Source organism: Agelaius tricolor, unplaced genomic scaffold, assembly GCF_023055355.1.
Source record: "Agelaius tricolor isolate 1412-34295 unplaced genomic scaffold, bAgeTri1.0.p SCAF_3, whole genome shotgun sequence".
Taxonomy (NCBI): domain Eukaryota; kingdom Metazoa; phylum Chordata; class Aves; order Passeriformes; family Icteridae; genus Agelaius; species Agelaius tricolor.
In genome coordinates this window covers 17,342,080-17,364,425 of record NW_027269263.1, presented here as the reverse complement: position 1 = coordinate 17,364,425, position 22,346 = coordinate 17,342,080, and the positions used below count along the sequence as shown (strand labels likewise).

General features: G+C 44.3%; 1 protein-coding gene across 1 annotated transcript; it reads left to right on the top strand.

The window, feature by feature from the left end:
* The first annotated feature begins 466 nt into the window (after window positions 1-466).
* On the top strand, window positions 467-10,741 carry RTCB (RNA 2',3'-cyclic phosphate and 5'-OH ligase). The gene is made up of 12 exons (XM_071422728.1): window positions 467-624; window positions 722-800; window positions 1,488-1,555; window positions 2,698-2,797; window positions 3,874-4,030; window positions 4,618-4,774; window positions 5,874-6,033; window positions 6,346-6,521; window positions 7,011-7,199; window positions 7,681-7,791; window positions 8,557-8,676; window positions 9,703-10,741. Exons 1-12 carry the CDS (start codon window positions 532-534, stop codon window positions 9,808-9,810), a joined length of 1,518 nt encoding a protein of 505 aa, XP_071278829.1. The 5' UTR covers window positions 467-531; the 3' UTR covers window positions 9,811-10,741.
* The last annotated feature ends 11,605 nt before the right edge of the window (window positions 10,742-22,346 follow it).

The following is a 22,346-nucleotide window of genomic DNA, read 5'->3' as shown; positions in this document are numbered from 1 at the left end:
GGCTCCGGCCTCCCACGCACCTGTTTCCCTGCGCTGAGAAACAATCAGCGATGGGGTGCAGGCAGCTTTTGCTGTCCGGAGCTGAGCGAGCTCATCCCACCTGCTGCAAGGCGGTACTCTGCCCGGGGGCTCAGCACGCACAAGCACTCGAAAAAAAATACTTGGGGTATTTCCACACAAACTAGCCCGACACAAACTTTCCACACAAGCCGTACGTGGTGTGAGGGAGGAGGCAGCCAGGTACAACCCAGACCCCTGCGCTCCCTCTCATACCCCGGCCCCGGGTACCCGATGCCTGCCGCGGGTTGCCCCAGTATCGTGGGAGACGGGCCCGGCATGGGCTTCGCTGGGGGCGGGCCAGGCCTCGGCACGGGCGAGGGACGGACGGAAGGACGGCGGCGGCAGGAGGCAGGGCTGAGGGAGGAAGTTTGAGCCTCGGCGGCTCCTGTCCGCTGCTGCCGCGGGCTCGCGTCAGTTCCTGCCGCCGGCCAGCGCTGCCATCGGGATCCGCCGATCGGGAGCGCCGCCGCCATGAGCCGCAGCTACAACGATGAGCTGCAGTACCTGGACAAGATCGACAAGAACTGCTGGCGGATCAAGAAGGGCTTTGTGCCGAACATGCGTGTGCGTGGGACGGGGCCTGGGTGCCCGGGGTGGGGGTCGGGAAGGGGCGCGGAGTCGGGCTCGGGGCGGCCCGGGCGGCTGACGGCTCTCCCCGCAGGTGGAGGGCGTTTTCTACGTGAACGACCCGCTGGAGAAGCTGATGTTCGAGGAGCTGCGCAATGCCTGCCGCGGCGGAGGTGGGTCCGGCGGGGGAGCGGACCCCCTGACCCCGGGGGTGACACAGAATTAGTCGGTTTGGAAAAGACCTCTAAGATCATCGAGTCCAGCAAACATTCCAAACATTCCTCCTAATGTCCAAGCTCAACCTCTCCCGGCACAACTTAATGCTGTCCTCTTGTCCTGTGTCCCCGTACGTCCCTCTGCGAGCGCAGAGTGCAGCGGGGCAGGCCCGGCGGTGGGTGCGGAAAGGCGGCGAACGGGAGCGCGCTCTCCCGCCGTGCGCGCCGCTCGGGCCGGGAGCAGCGCGGGCGGTCAGCGGCAGCTGTAGCGGGCTGTGCCAGCACTGCCACTGCTCGGAGTGTTCCCTGAATGCCGCTCTCAGAGTTCACTGGGGGATACTGCGTGGGGCTGGAGTGCAGGGCTGGATCCCAGCCGCCAGCTGGGCTGGGGGCAGCACGCTGCTGTTGTTAGCACAGACCTCACACTATGGGTACAAACAGCAGAAGTTGGTCTTCAGTGAAATAAACACTGCATTTAATGAAACTGCAGATTGTGCACAATGCCAGGCTCTTTATACCAGATTAGAAGTCTTGCTGTAGCTGACTTCTCTTTTGCCAGTGTTTTAAACAGCTTCTTTAGAAAGTGTTTCATTGTGATTATCATGGTAAATTATCAGATTACTTTTTTTAAAAAATCTTTTTCAGGTGCGGGTGGCTTCCTGCCTGCTATGAAACAGATTGGGAATGTGGCTGCATTGCCTGGCATTGTTCACGTGAGTACCTGCTTTGAAAAATCTGCTCTTTTTCTGTTCCCATTTGCCTGAGATTATTGCATTCCAAATGGAAACTCTCTCATGAGAAGAGGTATGGATCAAAGTTCTTCTCGAGGCAGTTTGTATGTTAGGCACCTGAGTCTGAGGAAGGCGTACTTGCAAGGCAGGCTGCAAAACTGAGTTATCAGAGAGAGAAGCAGCCACTTACTTCATTGCTTGGCTTTTGACATAGAGGTTTTCATGCTATTTCAGTTTCTTGAGCCACCTTTTCCCGCTGTTCATACTAAGTGCTTGTTGGTTTTGAATTGCCTCTGCTCTGGAATACATGGAGAAGTGTGGAGAGAGCAGGAGGTGGTACTGTTGTCTGTACTATTGTTACTGGCCTCATGTGAGTAGTGACCCTTCACATGCACTCAACACTGACTTCCCTCATCCTGTGACTTTTTGGAAGCAAAGCATCACATATAATGATGCAGAAGGAAAATGCTTACCTGTGACTCTTTTCAAGAAGTGCAAAGTACAGTGTGGAAATTATCCTTTTCACATTCAATATTGCATATATTAATAAGTAACAACAGATTTTTTAAAATTGTCTCTTTTGGCAGAAGTTTTGAATTTATGGATGCAGTAAAAGGCAGACCATCATGCTATTAAATGCCTTAGGGGTCAGGCCAAAATGGAGTAAGGTAGAATAGTAACAACCTTCTAAAATGGGAATTTTGGCTGGTAGTTTGTAGAAGAGATGCTACAATCATCTACGTATTCAGGTCTTAACTTTTTCTCTCCAAACCAAGGATTTCTTGGTGATGTCAAAGAGAGGCAGAAGAAGCAAAAAAGTACTGTTCACTTCAGTGTGTGGTAGCACTTTAATAGATACTGAAAAGTTCCAATTTCTGGTAACTTTCTGGGTGTCACAGGGTGTTTGCTTCAGAGGTCTGCTCTCTGCTTTTTTTGACTGTTCTGTAAGTGCAGGAGATTAGACCCTTACCTGAGTTGATGTGTTCACTCCACCTACATCTGAACATCCATTCTCTTTTTGGTATATTTGTTCGCAAATATGACAACCACTGCCACAAGGCATAGTATAACCAAGGCTACTCTGCAAGCATTGAGTTTCATAAAGCTTTAAAATTGCCTTTCAGAGATCAATAGGCCTTCCAGATGTCCATTCTGGCTATGGATTTGCTATTGGCAACATGGCCGCCTTTGATATGAGTGATCCTGAAGCAGTGGTTTCACCAGGTAAGGATGACTGGCTTAACCTGCTCTGAGAAATATCTGGGATGGTATAAAAATACTTTTCAAAATGGCATGACTTTACAGTACTTTACATTCAGAAACAAAGCAAAAAATATGAGAATTACAGGAAGTTAAGGGGTGCTTAATTCTTGCACTTAGAGTGTTTATTCTTTATGGAGCAGGTCATTACACTGAGAACAGCTAAACAGTACAGGGAGAATTGCCCTTGTGTTGCAGCTTGGACTTGTTATATCCCTCAGTTCTGAAGTCTTTGACCTTGTTTCACCAGATTGATAAAGAACTGACTAGTTTCTTTGAGTAGTTTGAAAACATCTTTTGAGGATATTTCTCCACTTAAAACATGACTTTACAGTATGTCTGTCTTTTTAGTAAACACCCAGATCTTTGGTTACTGACAGTCTGAAGCTTGTGTGGCTGTCATGAAACATGATACTCGTGTTTTAGTTTTGCTTTAATCAGTTCAAGTGTTCCTGATTGACTGAGACCCAAAGTCTCTTAGTTTGGTATCTCCCCTCTAACATTAGTAATAGCAGAACCTTCATAATAAAGGTGGCATGATTATCTTTCACATTTGGCGTTGCTTTATAGAATTTATTATTATAAATAGTTAAGCAAAACATCAAGAACTGAAGTTTAGTATTCCTTATAAGTATTTATTACTTCTTATAACTATTTATTATTTATTCCAGTGAAGATTCAAAAAAGAACTTACTTTTGGGTATTGCTTTCAAGAACAATTTACATCAGGGAGCCATTCTAAGATCTGTCACTTTTCTTCTGACCTTAGGCAGTGGAACAGGAACATTTCTCTCTATGGGCAGTGTGTTTTATAATTGTGTCCACTTCTCTTTGTCAGCTTGCTGGAGTAACTTTGTAAATGGAGAGCTCTGTAGGCAATCATACAGCTATGTCTTGAAGTCTGAGGCTTCATGTAAATCTGTTAAAATGAAACTTAGTACAGTTCTGCTTTTTTTCCCCCAGTACTGTGTCACAGGAAAAGGAGTGAGATTGCAGCCTTCAGAACGTGCTCCCTGACATGGCTTTTTCTCCTCTTGCAGGTGGTGTCGGCTTTGACATCAACTGTGGTGTCCGCTTGCTGCGGACAAATTTGGATGAAAGTGACGTGCAGCCTGTGAAAGAACAGCTCGCCCAGGCTATGTTTGACCACATTCCTGTTGGTGTTGGCTCCAAAGGTGTCATCCCCATGAATGCCAAGTAAGAGAATGACTTTGTGCACACATCACCTAGAGGGGATGTCTCTGTTGTTTGTTTTGACGCAAGATTCATCAGTGAGAGACTTAAGAAAGGAAAAGTAATTCTAGAATGCTTTCTGTTCTTTCTGCATGTGTGCATTACCAGGACTGACAAAATCATCAATGCACAGTCAACTCTTTCCTCCCCCATTTAAACCCCTTAAAGGTTCTTGCTGGGTTCTCATTTCTTCTTCCATGAACATGAAGGTTTTTATTGAAAGAGAGGATTATAGATAGAAAATAGGATATTTCCCACCCAGCAAAGAGGAAAAAGTGATGATGTACCAGAAGTTAATATATTTGTAGAGCTTTCATGAAGTATTAAGAAGCTGGACTTATTGTTAGGAGAGTTGGGGGCTGACCATAATATAATAATTTAGGTTGGATGGGATCTTTTGAGGTCATCTCACCCGACTCCTTGCAGGAAGGATCTAAATCTTAAGTTAGGTCTGTCAAAAAAAGGCATCAAGTCGCTTAAGGCTATATCCAGTGGAGTTTTGAGTATATCCAAGGATAATCATCTTATGTGTAGGTGTTTGGTAATTGCAGGGATTTGGAAGAGGCGCTGGAGATGGGTGTGGACTGGTCTCTCCGAGAGGGCTATGCCTGGGCAGAGGACAAGGAGCACTGTGAGGAATATGGAAGAATGCTACAGGCCGACCCCAACAAAGTCTCTTCAAGGGCAAAGAAAAGGGGCCTGCCTCAGGTAATGTTATCTTTCAGTGGGACTGTGCATGCTCCCAGGGTTCAAAGATAAATGTTAGAGAGTAGTTCTCTAATTCTGTGTCTTTTCTCGAAACTCTGTCTAGCGTTTCTGGGCAGGGGGAAAGGTGAGATGGTGAGGTCAGTTCTGAATAATTCTTGACAAAGCTGCAACAGAGGAGAATAATATTGGGCTTACCCAAGGTCTCTGGGGCCATCAGGTTTTCATCTGTTAACGTCTGGTACTGGAAGTTACATTGAGTGCCATTTCCACATCCAGATGCATTTTGTTTTTAAGAGATAGGCGAGTTAGTGTTCAACTTTAGTCTGTGTTTGCTTAGCAAGTTAATAGCAGGGCAAGAAAAGATACGATAATAAATGGAACTAGCTCATAACTGAATCACAATTTAAGAGTTGGATTTAATTTCTGTATATAGTGTCCCACTGCCCTGTGTGGAACAATTTGAGATGGCTATACTAATGACATATTTGTAAAGCTTTCTTGTACATTCTTGGTCTAATTGATATTATTCTTTATTAATTGGGGTGGTGCAAAATTACAGCATTTCAACCTCAAAATAATGTTATGTCCCAAATTTTCACATTTGCCTTGCAAATAAGCAATCATCTGTTACAGAGTTGAAAAAGATTGGGCTTGGAAATGGAATATCTTGTTTTAATCTACTGAAAAGTTTTAAGTACCTAATTAACAAGATGTTGTAATTTCTTTGTGGAGTTATAACTGAGTATAAGCCTGTCTGCTTTGTCTGTACAAACTGAAGTCTCAATACGCTATACTCTTCCCATCCAGGCCAAAGTAAGTTGGAAAAAAGTGGCAGCACAGTCTGTATGTAGATCCTGCTCCTCGTGTTTAATCACAGTCTTGTTCCAACACCACAGGTAGTTACAAATCTGAGCAAAAAGGAAAGTGGTGATGCTACTGAGTTCTACTTCCTTGCAGTTTATATGGGAATATTTTTCTCCCAAAAAACCTTTTCTAAACCCAAAACTTTGCTGTAGCAATTTGCACTCTTGCCTGTTGCTGTAGCTCTCCCCTGTGCTCCCAAAGGCTCCCTGTCTGATCAGTGTGTTGTGATTGGCAGCTGGGGACCCTGGGAGCTGGAAATCATTACGCCGAGATCCAGGTGGTGGATGAGATTTACAACGAATATGCTGCCAAGAAAATGGGCATTGACCACAAAGGGCAAGTGTGCGTGATGATCCACAGTGGAAGCAGAGGGCTGGGCCACCAGGTTGCCACAGGTATGATCTGACTGGTGTAGCTGCCTGGAGTGAGCCAAACTCCTCAGTGTGGTCTTGTCACTGACAGCAAACTCCAGCACCAAAGAGCATTTCCTACAGTGAATTGCTGAGAGTATCCTGAATTGCCTGGTCAGGTGTTATCTGTTTGCAAACAGTTGATAACGTTCTGCCACAGATTTGCTTTTGCATTTGAGAAATAGCCTTGGGCTTGACCGTTGACACATGAGTTCAGTTTTAGGATATAAATTACACACACGTTGTTAATCTCAAAGATTGCAGCAAAATAAGAAATCACCTGTGTTTATTTTCCAGATGCACTGGTGGCTATGGAAAAAGCTATGAAACGGGACAAAATCATAGTGAATGATCGCCAGCTGGCGTGTGCCAGGATTGCCTCTGCAGAGGGACAGGATTACCTGAAGGGAATGGCAGCTGCTGGCAACTATGCCTGGGTTAACCGCTCTTCCATGACTTTCCTAACACGACAGGTAGGAGCAGAGTTGTCTCTGATGCAGATATTTTTTCCTGCTTCATCCCTGACACAGAGGACAGAGAGTAGTTGCACTATTTAACTTTATTTCATTTGTGTGTTTCTTAAACTGTTTTTTTCCGGAGAGACTTGCACAAAGCTGTAGTCCTGACAATCTGTCTAAAACCTCTCAACATCACCGGATTGTACTTGGCAGAAGCTGCTTAAGCAGTATTTTTGAAAATGCCTTGAGCTGGAAAAAGAGGATATAAGAAAAGTGGGAGTTTTGTTGCTAAAATTGGGGTTTTTTGTTGCTAAAGCCAGCTTTTCAGAGTTGCACAAATTTGCCTAGTTGATTTCTGACTGAATTACAACAGGAAGCTCCCAGTGGGCAGAGAAACAATCTGTGTAGTCCAATTCTGTCATTCTCAGCACTGTTGTATTCAGTTCCATTGTGGCTGAATTATGATGGTCTTGTATCTCACATCCTGATTTGTTCTCTTTTTAGGCTTTTGCCAAAGTGTTCAACACAACCCCAGATGACCTTGACATGCACGTTATCTATGATGTGTCTCACAACATTGCCAAAGTGGAACAGCATGTAGTGGATGGAAAGGAGCGGACTCTGCTGGTGCACAGAAAGGGATCAACCAGGGCCTTCCCGCCTCACCATCCTCTTATTGCTGTTGATTATCAAGTAAGTTTAGCTTTGGGAGAAGGAAATAGAGAATTCTGGATTAATCAGACAATTTTAGGGTTCCTAACAGATACCTAAATGCTGTGAGTTAATTTTTTAAAGTAACAGCACTGGAACCCTGGTGGGATGGCAGTATTCAGCTTCTGTCTGTGTTAGATCTTTGGGACACTGAGCTTCTCTTTCTGCTCCACACCCAAAATGGTTGGAAGAACATGAAAGGAAAGAAGTCCTTTATGGACTTCAGGATTCAGTGGTTTGCCTTGTCTGTCTCTTGGACACAAGGCTTTTGGTCTACTGGTCTGCATCTTTCAGAGCAGTTAGTTTTCTAGAATGCTTTGATTCCAGGCACATGAGACAACCAGGGATGCTCTCAAGGAATATTAATCTGCCTTCCTTTTCTGGAGACACAGTTAATCTCAGATTTTTCTTAAGAATGAGATTTTTCAGCTTTTTCTTACAAATGAATGCTTTGCATCCACAGCTGACTGGACAGCCTGTTTTGATCGGTGGCACAATGGGCACCTGCAGCTATGTCCTCACTGGCACAGAGCAAGGCATGACTGAGACCTTTGGAACTACTTGCCATGGAGCTGTAAGTCAAGAAGTTATTTCAGGGAGGTCTTGGGATGAGACTCATCCAGAGAACAAAGTCGTTGAAGGGTCAGCCAATGTGTGATTCCTCTGTTGGTCATACAAGCAGACATTAGCCTTGCCAGTAGTCCTTGCCCAGGAGAACTGCAAGGTAGAAGTCTTGGTCCCTTACTGAGTAGTTGTGACTACTTCTGCAGAAAACCTAGGGGATATACTGCTTTTTATAAGGCAGATTTTAGGATGAAGATTTGGAGAATAAGCTTATTTTACGAAATTCTGATACCTCTGAGCTAACTAGGAGGTTAACTGGGTTGAGGCTGTCTATATATAAAACTCCTCAGTATTTAGAAGGTGTTTTCTCTCCTGTTACTCATAGTGTGAGACAATGATTGAGGAAGAGAAGCAGCTTCCAGTAAATTCCAAGTCCCAAATACTGTTTGGTTTGGGTAAAATGACACTTGCAGACAAGTGTGTTATACAAATGAAACTTTCCTACTCATCATACCAGAGGTATGAGGTTTTCCTACCAGAAAACATCATACCAGAGGTATGAGGTTTTTCCTACTCTTCATACCAGAGGTACCAGATTTTGCAGGAGCCTGTGACCTGAAGGCCAAATTAATTTCCTGTCTTTGGATTTAATGTGGTCTGCGCTCTCAGTCATTCTGTGTTTGCTTATAATGCAATAATGGGTTTTTCTGATAAGAAAGAGTTTTGTTTTTCCAAACTGCTACAAAAAGTAGAACTAACACAACTGTTGGCCTAGGGTCGTGCACTGTCTCGAGCCAAATCTCGACGTAACTTGGACTTCCAGGACGTACTGGACAAGCTGGCTGACATGGGTATTGCCATCCGTGTTGCTTCTCCCAAACTGGTCATGGAAGAAGTGAGTTTAGTACTTCATTATCTTAGAAGGAAAAGGGGGGTCTTGCTCCCTGGCTGAGTGACCCTCCCTGACCTGATCTTTTGCAGCGCTAAGCAATTGCCAGTACTCTAAATATGCAGCTTGTGTGATTTCGGATAGAGCTGTCAAATTTTTTGGAAAATGATGTGAAATGTTCTCTATCCTAAAAGCATGCTGAAAGGGGAGATGCCTGATTGACAGGTTTTGGGGGTATGTTTTTTCCTCTTCTGCCTGGTGATAGGGATAATTGCTGTTTTTGTGTGAGCATCAACAAAAGTAGCTATGTTTTATGGATTTTCTTCTTGAATGGTGTTCTCCCTGCCTTAAATTTACCTTACTCTGCAGCTTTCATGTAGATTAGTAGCATCTTGAAAGATCCTCTTTTAAGATGAACTTTGCTCAAGAAGAGAACTCTGAATGGTCAGAGAACTTTGAGTATTATGACTTCCAGTTCCTCTGCATTAATATGAGCGTGCCTTTTCTGTTCACAACCTCACTCATAAAAGTGTTAATCATTTGGCACTATGCTTTTCTGGGTGTTGGTGTTATATGAACATGTTGATCACATTGAAGTCTGTATTTAAGAGCAGCTTCCTTGTCAGAATAGGGGCCAGAGGGGGAAACTGTAGAGTTAAACCTTTACTGCTGTCACTAAGGAGCTGTGAAGATAAAACTTAAAGGCTACCTGTAAAGAAGAAGTTGGAGTCACTTCCGACTAGATAATGAGGCTTGCCATTCTAACATGCTGGGGCACTCATTATCTGAAAAAGTGGATTAAAATAGCTAATATTTTATCTGAAATATGATGAGAGCTTATTTGGAAAGCTAAGTGTCTTACAGATTTCTTAGATACATAAGGTGGACAGATTCTCAATATGTTCATCTGCTTCTACATTCTTCATTGACATGGTTATTTTTGTGAAGAGTGGATTTCAAAAGCCTATGCCTGATTTCATGTGACTATCAGTTGTTCATAGTTTTGTCTTTTCTTTTTTTCCCCCCCTCCAGGCACCAGAGTCTTACAAGAACGTGACTGATGTGGTTAACACCTGCCACGAAGCTGGCATCAGCAAGAAAGCCATTAAACTGAGACCTATTGCTGTTATAAAAGGCTAGGAGCCAACGAGGCACCCATGTCTCCAGGCCTTACACAAAACTGACTAGAATTACCATCTTCCCACACCTCTTGGGCTCTGTAGGATGCTCAAATATCACATTCCTGTTCTGGAAACACAACAGCTGAGGATGCACCTATTTTTACCACTCCTAGCCATAATTAATGCCCCTCCTCCTTGTTATATGGCGTTGTTTTACTGTGAGGACAGGGCAAAGAAATACGTAAGTCTTGGTTTTTATTTGCAGTCCTTCCTCCATTTCCCTGCTCAGGCAGGACTTCAGACTTGCCTGAGTTGTCACTAAGTGCTGTGCTGCAAGACCACCTCCATCAGTGAAGGTGGTGTATGAACCAGAGCTGCTGTCACCACACCTGAGTGCCTGGAGCTCTTTCTACATGTGGAAGTACTCTGATAGACAAGGTGTTGCATGTGTGGGCAGGGAGATGCATAGTCTGTACTGCTGCATGTTTTCTGGTAATTGGGAAAGAAATCTGGAGTTGGGACTAGTCTCCTGCTCAGGTTGAGAGGGGCTAGCTAAGCTGGAGACACAGTCTTACCCCAGCCTCTCCCATTTAACACAGCACCTGATGAATTTGGTTCAGGACAAATAGGCATTCCACAGGCTTTTGGAAAATCTGAGTAGAACTGAGTATGTTGCCTTGAGAGGTTTTGTTTGCCTAGTAAAAGTTGTGACTTAACTTAGGGATGTGCTAATCCAACATTTTAAGAAGCTCTGAGCATGTGAAAGTTGGGTTGGGTAATGCTGCTCACTGTATCCCACAGCTCTGATTCAATGGAGCCCAATTTCGGGGTCAGGCCCAATGCAATGGGACTTAGAGTGTTTCTTTTACATTCATTAACCAAGGCTGGAGGGGAAGTTGACCATCCCCACTGGATCATTTTGAGGGATTACAATAAAATGGGAAGATGGACGTGGCAGTGTATCTGTGTCATGTTTTTTCTGTGTACCTGAAAGCAGCCAACAGACATTTTAGCCACATACGAGCTTGAAACGCGCTGCCTTTTGTGACTTCAGATGATGGATCTTGCAGAGAATGTGCAGATGGCAGGATTTTTGCAGGATACAAGGAAGAGCAATGCAGTGCTGTTTTCCCAGCTCGGTTTCGACAGGAGTGTGTTGGCTGTTACCTGTCCTTGCCGGCCGTGCCGAGCCCACCTCCGGATGGCAGCTGCCTGCAAGGCTGGATGCCGGCACAAGGGGGCGGCTGGAGGGAAACAACACCCCAAAGCAAGAGTGGAGCCTGCCAGGGACTCGTGTAAGGGGAGCAGATAGTGATTGATGGACTGCAGTGCCTTTTGATGAAACATCCCTTTAAGTGCAGGATCTTAGAAGGCATAATGGTATTTCACTGTTGTAATCACTTTGTTCTTAAGGGTTTTTTTAGGTTCAAATACTGTGTTTGTGCAGGTTCAGAAGCAGCACATGTACTTATAGACACTGCTGTGAGTTCTTGTGGGTTTGAACTTACAGCTTCTTGTTTCCCTCTCCTTTCTTCAGTGGAACACTTCCAGATTGACATTTCAGAGGTCTGAGACATACTTGCTGAGTTTAAAACAAAAATCATTTCACCTAGAAATGTGAATTAGCCTCCAGTGACTGAAAGAAAAATTCATCTCAAATCTTCTGCAACAGTCTATGTTCCTTGCAGAAGTTTCTGTCTATAAATACTTCAGCTTCTTTGATGTGGAATGTAAGGGGAAAAATTAAAATTTAAAAAAATTCACATTTAAAAATGTAAAAAACTTAAATTTTTCCCGTAATGGTAAATAGAAGTTGTAAGGAGAACTGTATTTGTGAAATGCTTAAGTTTTTTACAAGCAGAAATCATAGGTACCATGGAGGTGCTGTCATATGCATGGGATGTATGCCTTATGACCTCTGATCATCAGTGTTTATGCATTAGCAGTCAAGACTGCAAGAAGAGCTGTCAATTCTGGTTTCCTGTTACAAAGCTGGTATTAGTTTTGGTTATATGTTTTGCTGTATGAGGTGCTGGTTTCCTTACCACCTAAAAAAGAAAGGAAAAATATAAGATGTCTCCCAGTTCTTTGTTTGAACCAGGATTTTTTTTCCAGTTCAAATTTTTCCTATTTGCAGTTTTTTTCTGCAAATAGGGTTGTCCACCAACTTTTTTTATTCTGCACTTTAAAAAATAAATTATAAGAAGTGTTAGGTAGAGAAGGCATGCAGTATTAAATTTCATGTGCTGAAATACAGGTGGATCTGCAGGAGCATTTTGGCAACACCAAAGAACCAGTGTGATTATTGAACCATCTCTGCTTCATGGAGGATTACTAAGAACTCTGAAATACCTGTTGATGATGCACTTTCCTCCCCAAGAGACTGAAAAAGCCTTGGTGAATGAGTGCTAGGGCCTTTTTTCCTTGGGATACCACAGTTAGGAGATCTGGTCTACATCTACCCTTGGAACTGCTACACACTTCTGCCCAACCACAGGCACTCAGCTGTTCCCTGCCTAAGTTCAGCTGATTCACTCATCTGTGGTCTGCAGCAGAAGGTTTGTTGGCTTGCACAGAGTGTCTGCACTAAGTCTGCGCTTCAGGGTTTGGTTGCCTTTGGGCGACTCTCAGAAAACCCTGGGATTGCACCCCAAGCTGGGGGTGCTGTTTGTGGGGTGCAGTGCCATGTGGAAGGGGCAGCACTCACTGCTGGGGTGCAGCTGATGGCCTCCCTTGACTTGGTCACACTTTGTGTTCCCAGGTGCCTAACTTCCTAAATTCAGCCTCTCCCAAGGGAAACCTGAGCCCAGCCAGGTAAGCTGCTGGGGTGTATTTGCACCATAATGCACACCTCATGGGTTGGGAGCCTGGGGTCTGATGTTTATCACCTGGTGTCACATTTGTCACCATCCTAAGTCTTCTGGGATTTCTCCTCCCTCTGCTCTGACTTTGCCTGTTTGAAATGCAGCTCTGCACACACCACTTCCTCCTACGCTGGTGGTCCCAGGCTGGTGTTCTGGCCCAGGAGGAGCAAGTGATCTCTGACACATCTCTGGCACAGGCACCCCCACTCTCCTCCACTCTCCTTTGTTCCTCTCAAACATAAACACATTTAACTGGCCTCTTCTCCCTCCACCGCCCCAGTTTTCAGAGCGATTAGACAGAGCCATGTCCTTCCTGCAGCATGTGCCAGCACGCTCCCTGCTTGCAGGAAAGCTTCAGTGAAGCAGCAGGCCCTGCCTGTACCTGGCATTCGCTTTGCTCTCTTGAGCCCTATTCTAGCCCGAATGGTTTTGATCACCACAAATTTGTTTTAGATTTGTTTTTCTCACTGGAAAGGTGGCAGTGGGAGGTGTACAGTGGAAAAGCAGGAGCTCTGCAGTCCCCAGACAGGGAGATACTGGGTACAGGTACTTTGTCCTCTGCACCATGGGAGGAAGAAGAGGATAATTTCCTGGCACTCACAAACACCAATAATTATGTGGTTTCTGGTGGGCTTTCTGTATGCAATATGTAGCAGGAGGGTGGGGGTCATGCTGAGTGATGCGTGAGGTGGGAGAGCAGAGGGCACAGAAATTCCTCTGTCTCCCATGGCAGATGTGCAGCTTGGTCTCCTCAGGCAGCCAACCATCCCCTGCCTGAGGAGCTGCTGCTGGCTTTCATAGTGGGCTCAGCACGTCCCCATCTTGATGCACCCTTGTTCCCAAACCCCGTGAGACTGCTTTGGGTCATGTTGTATATATAAATTCAGAAACCAAAATAATCACTAGTCCTAATTGCAGAGATTATGACCAGGAAAGGGAAGTTGAATCATCTGCCAGCACTTAATTTAACATTTACTAGCTTAGCAAAAGACACGCAGGGGCTAGGCTGCCCTCACATGCTGAGGTGTTTTAGTCAGCCTTGTATATTGGAGCCTATTCCAAGAAACCACCTGGTTACCCAGCTCTCAGCTCTTAAGAATTGTAACTTGTTTGTGCTTTTAATCTTAAAAACAAACAAACCAAAAACCTGGTTGTTTTATTTTTGACTAACGCTTGTTATTGTGATGCTTTAAATTTGTGTCATTCACAGACAAGTTATCAACCTTTAAAACCATAGGTAGGCTGATGAGTTCCTCTACTGTTTCCCTGCCAAATGTTTAACGAATTCTTGGATGAGGACTGAAAAGGTATCATTGTAAATTATTCTTTCCCTCAAAGGTATTTATACTGTAGCTGTTGCTAAAGGGATTTTCTCCACCTTTCATTGGAGTGTTTTTGTCAGGCAGATACACAAAGAGCCATGACAAGCCCTTTCTCCTCCATTTTGAGTATTTTGAGTATCTGTATATTTTGAATCTACCCAGAAAGGTCTTTGCCCATCTTCTGACACAAGTTGTGCATGTCTGCAGGGCTGGAGCCCTTTCATGGTGGAAGAACTGAGCCCTGCAGAGGAGGAGAAAACTCCATCCAGGGAGCCTTTGCCCAGCCCCAAGACATGGGGCTGTGCTGGCAGGAGGGTGCCTGTGGGTGCAGGCAGTGCTGGGTGCTCTCCTACCCCAGCAGCCCCAGTGGGCCCCTCCATGGCACAGAATCTCTCCCCAGGGAAGGGATCTCAGGGGGACTGCAGTGCCCATGGGCAGCTGTCAGCCCTCAGAGGGGCAAGCAGAGAGGGAGAACCCTGCTTGCAGGCGTGGTGTGCCAGCAGCTAAGCACTGCTCCTGTCCCCCACCTCAGTCCCAGGGCTGTGGGGTGACCTGGCCTTCACAAGTCCCATTAGGAAGTCCGGGAGATGTGCAGCCTGCTGGCTGCTCTTCTGCCAGACCCCATGAGCTCTTCTATTAATGGTCAGTGGATGGATGCAGAAGTTTTATCTTGAGAGAAAAACACAAAGCCCTGCTTGTGCCAATACTCCTTTCCTTGTCTCTCAGGCAGAAATTCCAACAATTTGATGATTATCGATAGCAGCCAAGAGCACCATTGCTGTCTCCTTTCCTCCGGCTTCTCTGGCAGAAAGTGAATCCCTCATCACAGACTGGTCCTGGAAAGAAAAGTTCAGCTTAAGGCTCAGACATTCAAGTCCATCATGGACTTTTCCAGCCTGTACCAAGTCACTCCATCTTCCCATGTCTTGGTGCTCTATTTGCAAATGGGAATAAAAATCACTTCCTTTAATCTCACTTTTTATTGGTCTTTCCTATTTAAATATGAGTCTGTGATTCAGGGACCAGATCCTTCTGCACATATGAGTGCTGCTGATCACAGTGGTACCTCTCTGTGAAGCACGGCCTCAGCTGTCCCATGCTCAGTGTGTGCTGTCTTCTCCTGAGGCTTCAGTGCTGCTGGAGGGATGGGTTCATTCCTCTCACAATCTAAACTGCAAGTAGGAGAGAGTGTAAGCTGTTCTGAGTTTCAAGTAGTCATGGCAAAATGTAGAATAACTTTTTCCTAGTGTTTTGGCTAGAACACAGAGCCACTGAGCCAGACCCTCATCTTGAGTTCAGTGTTAGTGAGTGCCTAAATTCCTCTGTGCTCATGTGAAATGCTCTATGTGCCACTTGGCCATCTTTGTGTGCTAAGGGGTAGAAGCTGAGAGAGCATGGGGTTGCTCTCTCCGGGTGGACCAGGGAAAGGGGCAGTGTTAGATGGATGCTTTCAGTCAGGAAACGTTTGGCAATGGATTCCAGCACATGGGGTTTCATTTTCCTTTACTTCACACTTCACGGTCCTACCTGAAAAACCTTGAAAATCTAAAGATCAAATTAAAATGCTGCATGTCAGGGAAGAAAAGATTTAAAAAGCTTCCGCCTTTGATTTCAAACAAAACCCTTATGAATCAACCAGAAATTATTCTGTTCTTCAGCTACCCATGTTTGCCATGGGAACTAGCCCTTAGTGTTGTGCCATAAGAAGTGAAGAGCCTTGAGTCAGTGCCAGAGTCCATTTCCCCAGCCTGCAGGGCCTCTCATGACAGTGCCCCTTCAGCTCTGCCTTTGCCACCTGCATCTACCACCCTCCCCAGGCTCCATGGCACCACCAGGGATGAAAGGCTGGATTCACTGTGGTTTATGTTCAACCCACCTTTCACAGTGCCTGGTGGACCCATCTCCCCCCCTCCCATCTTTGGTGACTCAGCCAAAGAATTTTAATCTCCATAGTCTGTTTGTAGGTGTAAAATATAATACCAGTGGAATTGGGCTTTTTTATCCTGAAGCCATGAAACTGTTGTCAGAAGAAATTGATACACACGAGTGAGGGGAACAAAGTGCTGCTGGGGAGGATTTGACTCAAGACAGCACTTCAAATGGAAATTTCCCTGTTTGAAGTGGATACATCCTTCATCCCTACACCTTTCATTTCTGTTACGCTGTGGGAGCAGGGGCTCAGAGGGTCTGTTCACGGGAGGGGTGGCTCCTACTCTGGCTCTTGTCCACAGGAGGTTCCTGTCTCCTGGCTGTGGGTGTCCTCACTGTTCATGGGAGCCCTGGGGAAATGTTTTTTTGGGGTGAAGGGGCTCCTGCAGCCCAGCTTGGGAAGCACCTCAGCCACTGCCCTGCTGCCCCAGGGCTGCAAGCTGGGAGCTCTCCATGCCTGACCAGCTCTGGGCATGGGGGTCTGTCCATGTAAACACTGAGCCTATCCCAGGCATCTCAGATCAAATCACAGGGTCTTCCCCTTCCTTCAAAGACGTCTGAAGCCTAAAGGAAATAGATCAAACATGTAAATTTGAACTGAGATTAATTATACATTTGCAACTGGAGGGGGAAGGAAAAAAGAGCCATTAAGGTTTGACTGCATTAACTATGCCTGTGGGGATGTTTCTTTGTCTCTGCGTGTGATGATACTCCATGAGATACCAGGTCTGGTTCCACCAGATCTCTGGAAAAGCCTTAGAGGCTTCAGGAGATTCTGCAAATGTGTTTCAGCAGGAGGCAGACAAGGAGAAGGGAAGTGTCAGCACCGCCTCCTCAGAGCACTGGAGGAGCCTTTGTTGAGTGGCTGGAGGCTACTTCTCAGCTCCCTGATTTCAAACAAGTCTAATTATCAGTTGGATAGGGTTCAGGACACCCTGAGGGAGGGAGCTGCCAGATCTTTCTTGAGGAGGTAAATTTGTCCCACTGAATTTAGGATTAAAAAAAAAAAAAAATCAGGAAAGAGGAATATAATTTAACCATGGAAGTGTTGTCTTACATCCATAATGAACCAGGTGGATATACTCCTAGTTCTGTCTGGCAGCCTGGTTTATACACACTTTTCCTTTGGAACATTTGTGTTGTAATATTTTTATCTAAAACCTGGCTGAAATGAAGAGGCACTGGAAATTTCACTATAAAACCTATTTTCCAAAGAGCTCCATCCCAATGAGTATCCTTAAAAATTAGCACGTGATCTTCCAGAAATCTCAACAGTTTTTCAAACCTTTTGAACTTTTTTTACTCTGCCCTACAAACTGCCTTTTCTTAAACCTCTCCAAGTGGTTTAAGTAAGTCTAATGAATTTCCCATTCACACATTTCATGGTGTGGAAGCCTTAAGCCTTCATATCTGCCAAGTCACTTTCCTAATTGTTGCAGTGAAGTTGCTGTCAATATTTGAGCATACACTTGTGAACTTTGTTCTCAGCATTAAAAGTTAGGGCTAGCTGAAAGAAGGGAATGCTTGCAGAAAACAAAAATAAACCCAAAAATTGCCTCTGTTTTGTGGGCATGGCTCAATACAAATATATTTTTTACATTGTTTCCCATTATATTCCTCCAAACTGAAAACGGCCTCATTTACAGATTGGCAGAATAAAATTTTTCTTACCTGTAAAACTTCAGGTATAAAGTAAAACACACCATCCTGATGATTCCTGGGCAGGGGTTGCTGCTGCCATTGTCACACCTGAGTCACAGGTTATACCAGCTGCCACCTGCCCACGCTCCAGGCCCTGCTCTCCGGCCCCTGGTGCCTGCTCTCCTAGGTGCTCTATGGTGTTTGTCCCACACATCTCTGTGCCTACCACCTGCATGCTAGGCTTCAGTGCTACACTCTTTATCTCTTGCAATCAAGAACCATGTGGGAAACTCACCGGTGGTTTTCTTTACCCCCTGCTTCAGCCATTGAAAGTCTGGCCAGAGACCCCACTAGACTTTGTTTTAAGGGAAAAAAATAATCCTGAGACTGTAAAAGTGCTCCTTAAGACAGTGACATCAGTGAAATTCCAGTAAAGTTTGCAGAAACTAACCAATGCTCAAAGAGTTTTGTCAAAAGTAAATTTAAAAATGTTTAAGTACAACATGTTTTTCAATCACAGAGCCAACTAATTTCATTCACCTCTGAAGGCACTGACCACTCGTACTACAGAGCAATTCAGCTGTTTCATGGTGGTGGCATTGCTGCTGTTCTGTCTTTTCAAAGCAAGCTCCCCCAACACATGCAGCTCCAACTCAGCACCCTCATGAAACTTGCTTTTAGTAAAAATTGAACCAGCTGGTAACTGAATGAGCTTCTCAGGATAATATAAACACCACTTAATCACCTTATGCTTTATGGGCTTGTTAATGTAAATGGAAATTTTAAAGCTTTCATGATGCTGCAAAATGCAAAGCTATGGAGCACACTGCATAAACAGAGGCAAATTCCTCGCATTTGTACTGCTTGTCATGCTGACAGCTTTGATCTGTCCTAACAGGGCCCTCAGGATCTGCACCACTGCTTGCAATGGGGCATTGCCCCTGTGAACCAAGGCTGCAGCATCACCCAGGTGTGTTGGGGGCAAACTGCTGGGGTTGGGGGGCTGAGGGAAGAAATGGTGGAACAGGGCAGGGTTTTTCATGCCTTTTTGCCTGGCTTCAGCAGTGGTCTGCATTAGTCAGCAGTGGAACGCTCATGGCAAGGATGATGCCAGCGGCATTGTTGTCATGACAGCCTGGTAGAGAGATTTATTTGTCCCTGCCCCTCTCACTGTAACTGTAATATAAGGGGATAGAATAGAATAGAATAGAATAGAATAGAATAGAATAGAATAGAATAGAATAGAATAGAATAGAATAGAATAGAATAGAATAGAATAGCTGCCAGCTCTGCAATACCAGAGCTAGGTAACTTGCAAAGGCAGGTTTATCTACAAGCACAGGAGCTCTGGGTGCTTCCACAGGAAACAAGAAACCCACGCAACCAGCTCCTGGTAAAGCATTACAGGGGCAGTCTGGTGATGTTTTCCAGTGGGGCAGGATCTACTGGTGTTCCCAGCACAGAGGCAAGAGGTAGGCCATGCTGTTGTTGAAACAGAGGCAAAGCCCAGGGCTGAAGTAATCTGAGTTTACCACTTGGCTCCCAATAGCAGGTGGGCTGAGCACTGTAATCTTCCCTCACTCCCCAGATAGAGCACAGCCTGCTCACAACTGCTCAGCACTTTGATAAAAAATACACTGGGAGGTATTTCTCAATGATGAACAAGAAAAGGTGAACAAGAAGTAATGATACGTAAATAAATGTGGTGTGTCTGAGGTGCAGGAAAATATATTAAGTTGGGGGGGGGGGATGGTTTGGATTTTTTTTCCCCAGAATTAATCCTCCCCAAAGATGTCATATCTGACTTGTTCCTGTTTCCCTTGTTTCAGCCATGCAGCTGATATGGTATCAATCAGTGTGCTGCACCTCAAAACCACTTTCTTGTCCCCCTCCCCTCTTCTATGCTTACTCATTTTCCCATGCAAAGCACCACAACACACACTCCTGCATTTGTACCTCTGTCTTATTTCATTTCCACATTACACAGTTTATTATCAGTTTCTCTGGTGAAACCCCAGTGTGCTTTCATGCCTCTGGGTGGGGGGATGCACACATCACCTCTGCATGAGTGATCTCTTGGGATAAACTGTATGCAGCTGAGCCTGGAACTTCTTCAGTGCTTTTTGCATTTAAAAAGCTACATCAAGAGAGCAGTCTCATAGCAAAATGCTGCAGTACCTACATGAAAAGATGTGAAAATTCTGTTTATTTGTAACTACTTGTTCTCTTTGTGATCTCAGTGCAGATGGAAGAGATTGGTTAGGATTCGGTGCTGACATCTTATAGCCTTGGAACAAAAAAATCTGCTATGTTTGCCCAGAACCACACCACATCAAAACAAAATCATGGGGATAAGCAAGCTGCTTTGTGAGCAGCACAGTAAATGCAGCTTGGCTTGGCTTTGTGCTGTATAACCTCCAAGGCTTCACTGCCCACTACTTTCCCCACATTTTCAACATTTCAGCCTCCCACAGACCATTTGTGTAGCTTTCCCCTCCCCAAAAAACCCCTTCAAAATACTTATTTTTTTCTAACTAGCTCCAGTAGAACAGGCAAGAGGTGACACAAAGCACATGTGCCTGCTCACAGCTGGCTGGTGCCCATGGGCTGGCTGACCATCATGTAGGGCAGTATTTGCTTTCCCCTCTTTAAGGACTGGCACATTAGCACATTTTTCTGCTCTGGTGCCACCAGTGCTCATGGACCATGTAGGAATTTCATATCTTTGATACCTCTATCTCCAGCCGTACAAGAAGTGAGCTGAGGGGTCTCCAAAATTTTCAAGGGTGTCTTCACTCCTCTAACTTGTTCTCTCAGCAAAGGCAACTTGAAGAACTTTTCCACTGCTCTGTTAGTGGATATAGTCACAATAAGGTAGAAAAGAATTGTGTAAGGATCATGTGGGAAATACATGAGTGAGAATTGACAGTGGATTTTTACTTACAAGCACACCTTCAGGTGATGGAGAATAGGGGTTACTAGTGAGAAGCACCTGCTGAAGTTGTATTTGCGTAGACTATTTTGGAGAGGTTTACTAAAACCTTACTCAGCTATTGCACTTACCTCAGCTTACTTCAGCTGGGCTCTCCTGTTGGTACCTCTTCAGAGTCTCTCTTCAAAATGTTTTGGATCTTGTTTTGTCTCCTGCCTAAGTATGCTGGAGACAAATATTTTCAAAGATACTCTTTGTGTGTGTGTGTGTGTGTGTGTGGACATTCCCATCTCATTTATTCCAGTGAGATAAATTGGCTCTGATTGCTTTACTGTCTGAACATGACTTTTCTATAGTGCCCTTCTGGTTTTCTTTGGCCACATTCTTGACACTGGGTAATATAACATGAAAGGATTGTGGATGGGCTTTTATAAAGAAATCAGCTAAATAGCTATTAGAGGATTAAAAGCAATACCATGGCCAGGATAACACATCCTTAAAATGCTGATAATATCAGGAAACAAATGGATTTGTAATTTAATGGCAGCAGAGGGAAGACTTCAGATGTCTGTTTTTTTCCAGATTTGATAGAAAGATTAAAGTGGCTGCTTTTGGTGTGCAAGGGTTGGATAAAACTGTAGCATGGTTGCCTACAGATAGCAGCATTCACCTTTATTGTAAATAGTAATTGTCTCACGTGAAGAGAATTCTTCTGGTCAACATTTTTATTAAAGCTTTAATTTTCATGATGGCAAGTTGGATCATTCTCTGCTTTAAAGTCTGATAATGATACACTTTAGGAACTTTGAAAAACCCTTTGTCTAGACAGAAACGGCTTGATAAAGCTTTTGAAATGTGGCATTCACTTTAAACCTTTGCTGATGCCTGGACAAAAGCACCAATATTTAGGAAATCTTGTTTTTTACTTGCTTGTGCTAAAATTGTGCAAGAGGTTTGAGTAACAACAGAAACTGTGAGAAATAAAATCATACAACTTTCCTCAAGAGAAGGGTTCAATCTGTGACAGATTTTTCCTACAGAAAGAATTTCCTTTTCATCCAGAAATTTTTTATAAAAGTAAATTATATAATTTACTTTTATAAAAGTAAATTATATAATTTACTTTTATTTTATAAAAGTAAATTAAAATTTTATAAAAGTAAATTAAAATATATGTGGCATTCTGGTTTTTTGCATCTTCAGCATTGAGGTTGGATTGGGAAGTATTTTAAGGACATCTCCAGAGCTGTTAAAGATATATAGTCTAAAAAAAAAAGTAGCTAGACAGCCTAAAGCAGTGATGGCCAAGCACAGGTCCAGAGTGGGATAACTTCTACTCCACACTGAGGAATATTCCACCTGAGAGATGAAAAGGGGCAGAGTCACCCCTTAGTCACCTTCTCCAGCCAACTGCTCACGAGAAGGTGGCACAGTGCACCATCTCTGCGGTTTGGGAATCAGAGGACTGAGGCTCCTGGATATTTATCTGTCAGGGTCAGACCACTGTGATAGCAATCTGACCTAAAAATTCATCTGTGGCCTTATTTGATGCGTCCTGCCCAGGAAGTAATGGTCACCCTAGCAATTTTTATTTTTAATGGTTTGATTTGATTTGGCTGTTTATTGTCATTATATCATTTATTGTCATTATATCTGAAGATGCTTTTTATCTTCAGAGTGTTTTCCAAAGAAGTTTCACAGAATTTGCCTCTGGTACTCTGAGGGGGTGTATGTTTTTTATAGTTAACAAAGATCTAATCTCTGCTTTGAGGGAGAAATGCAGTTCAGGCTTACTCACAGAATTACCAGCAGCAATGCCACATTTCCAGAAATCTCAAAACTGAGTCAAAGAGAGAGACAGGTTGAA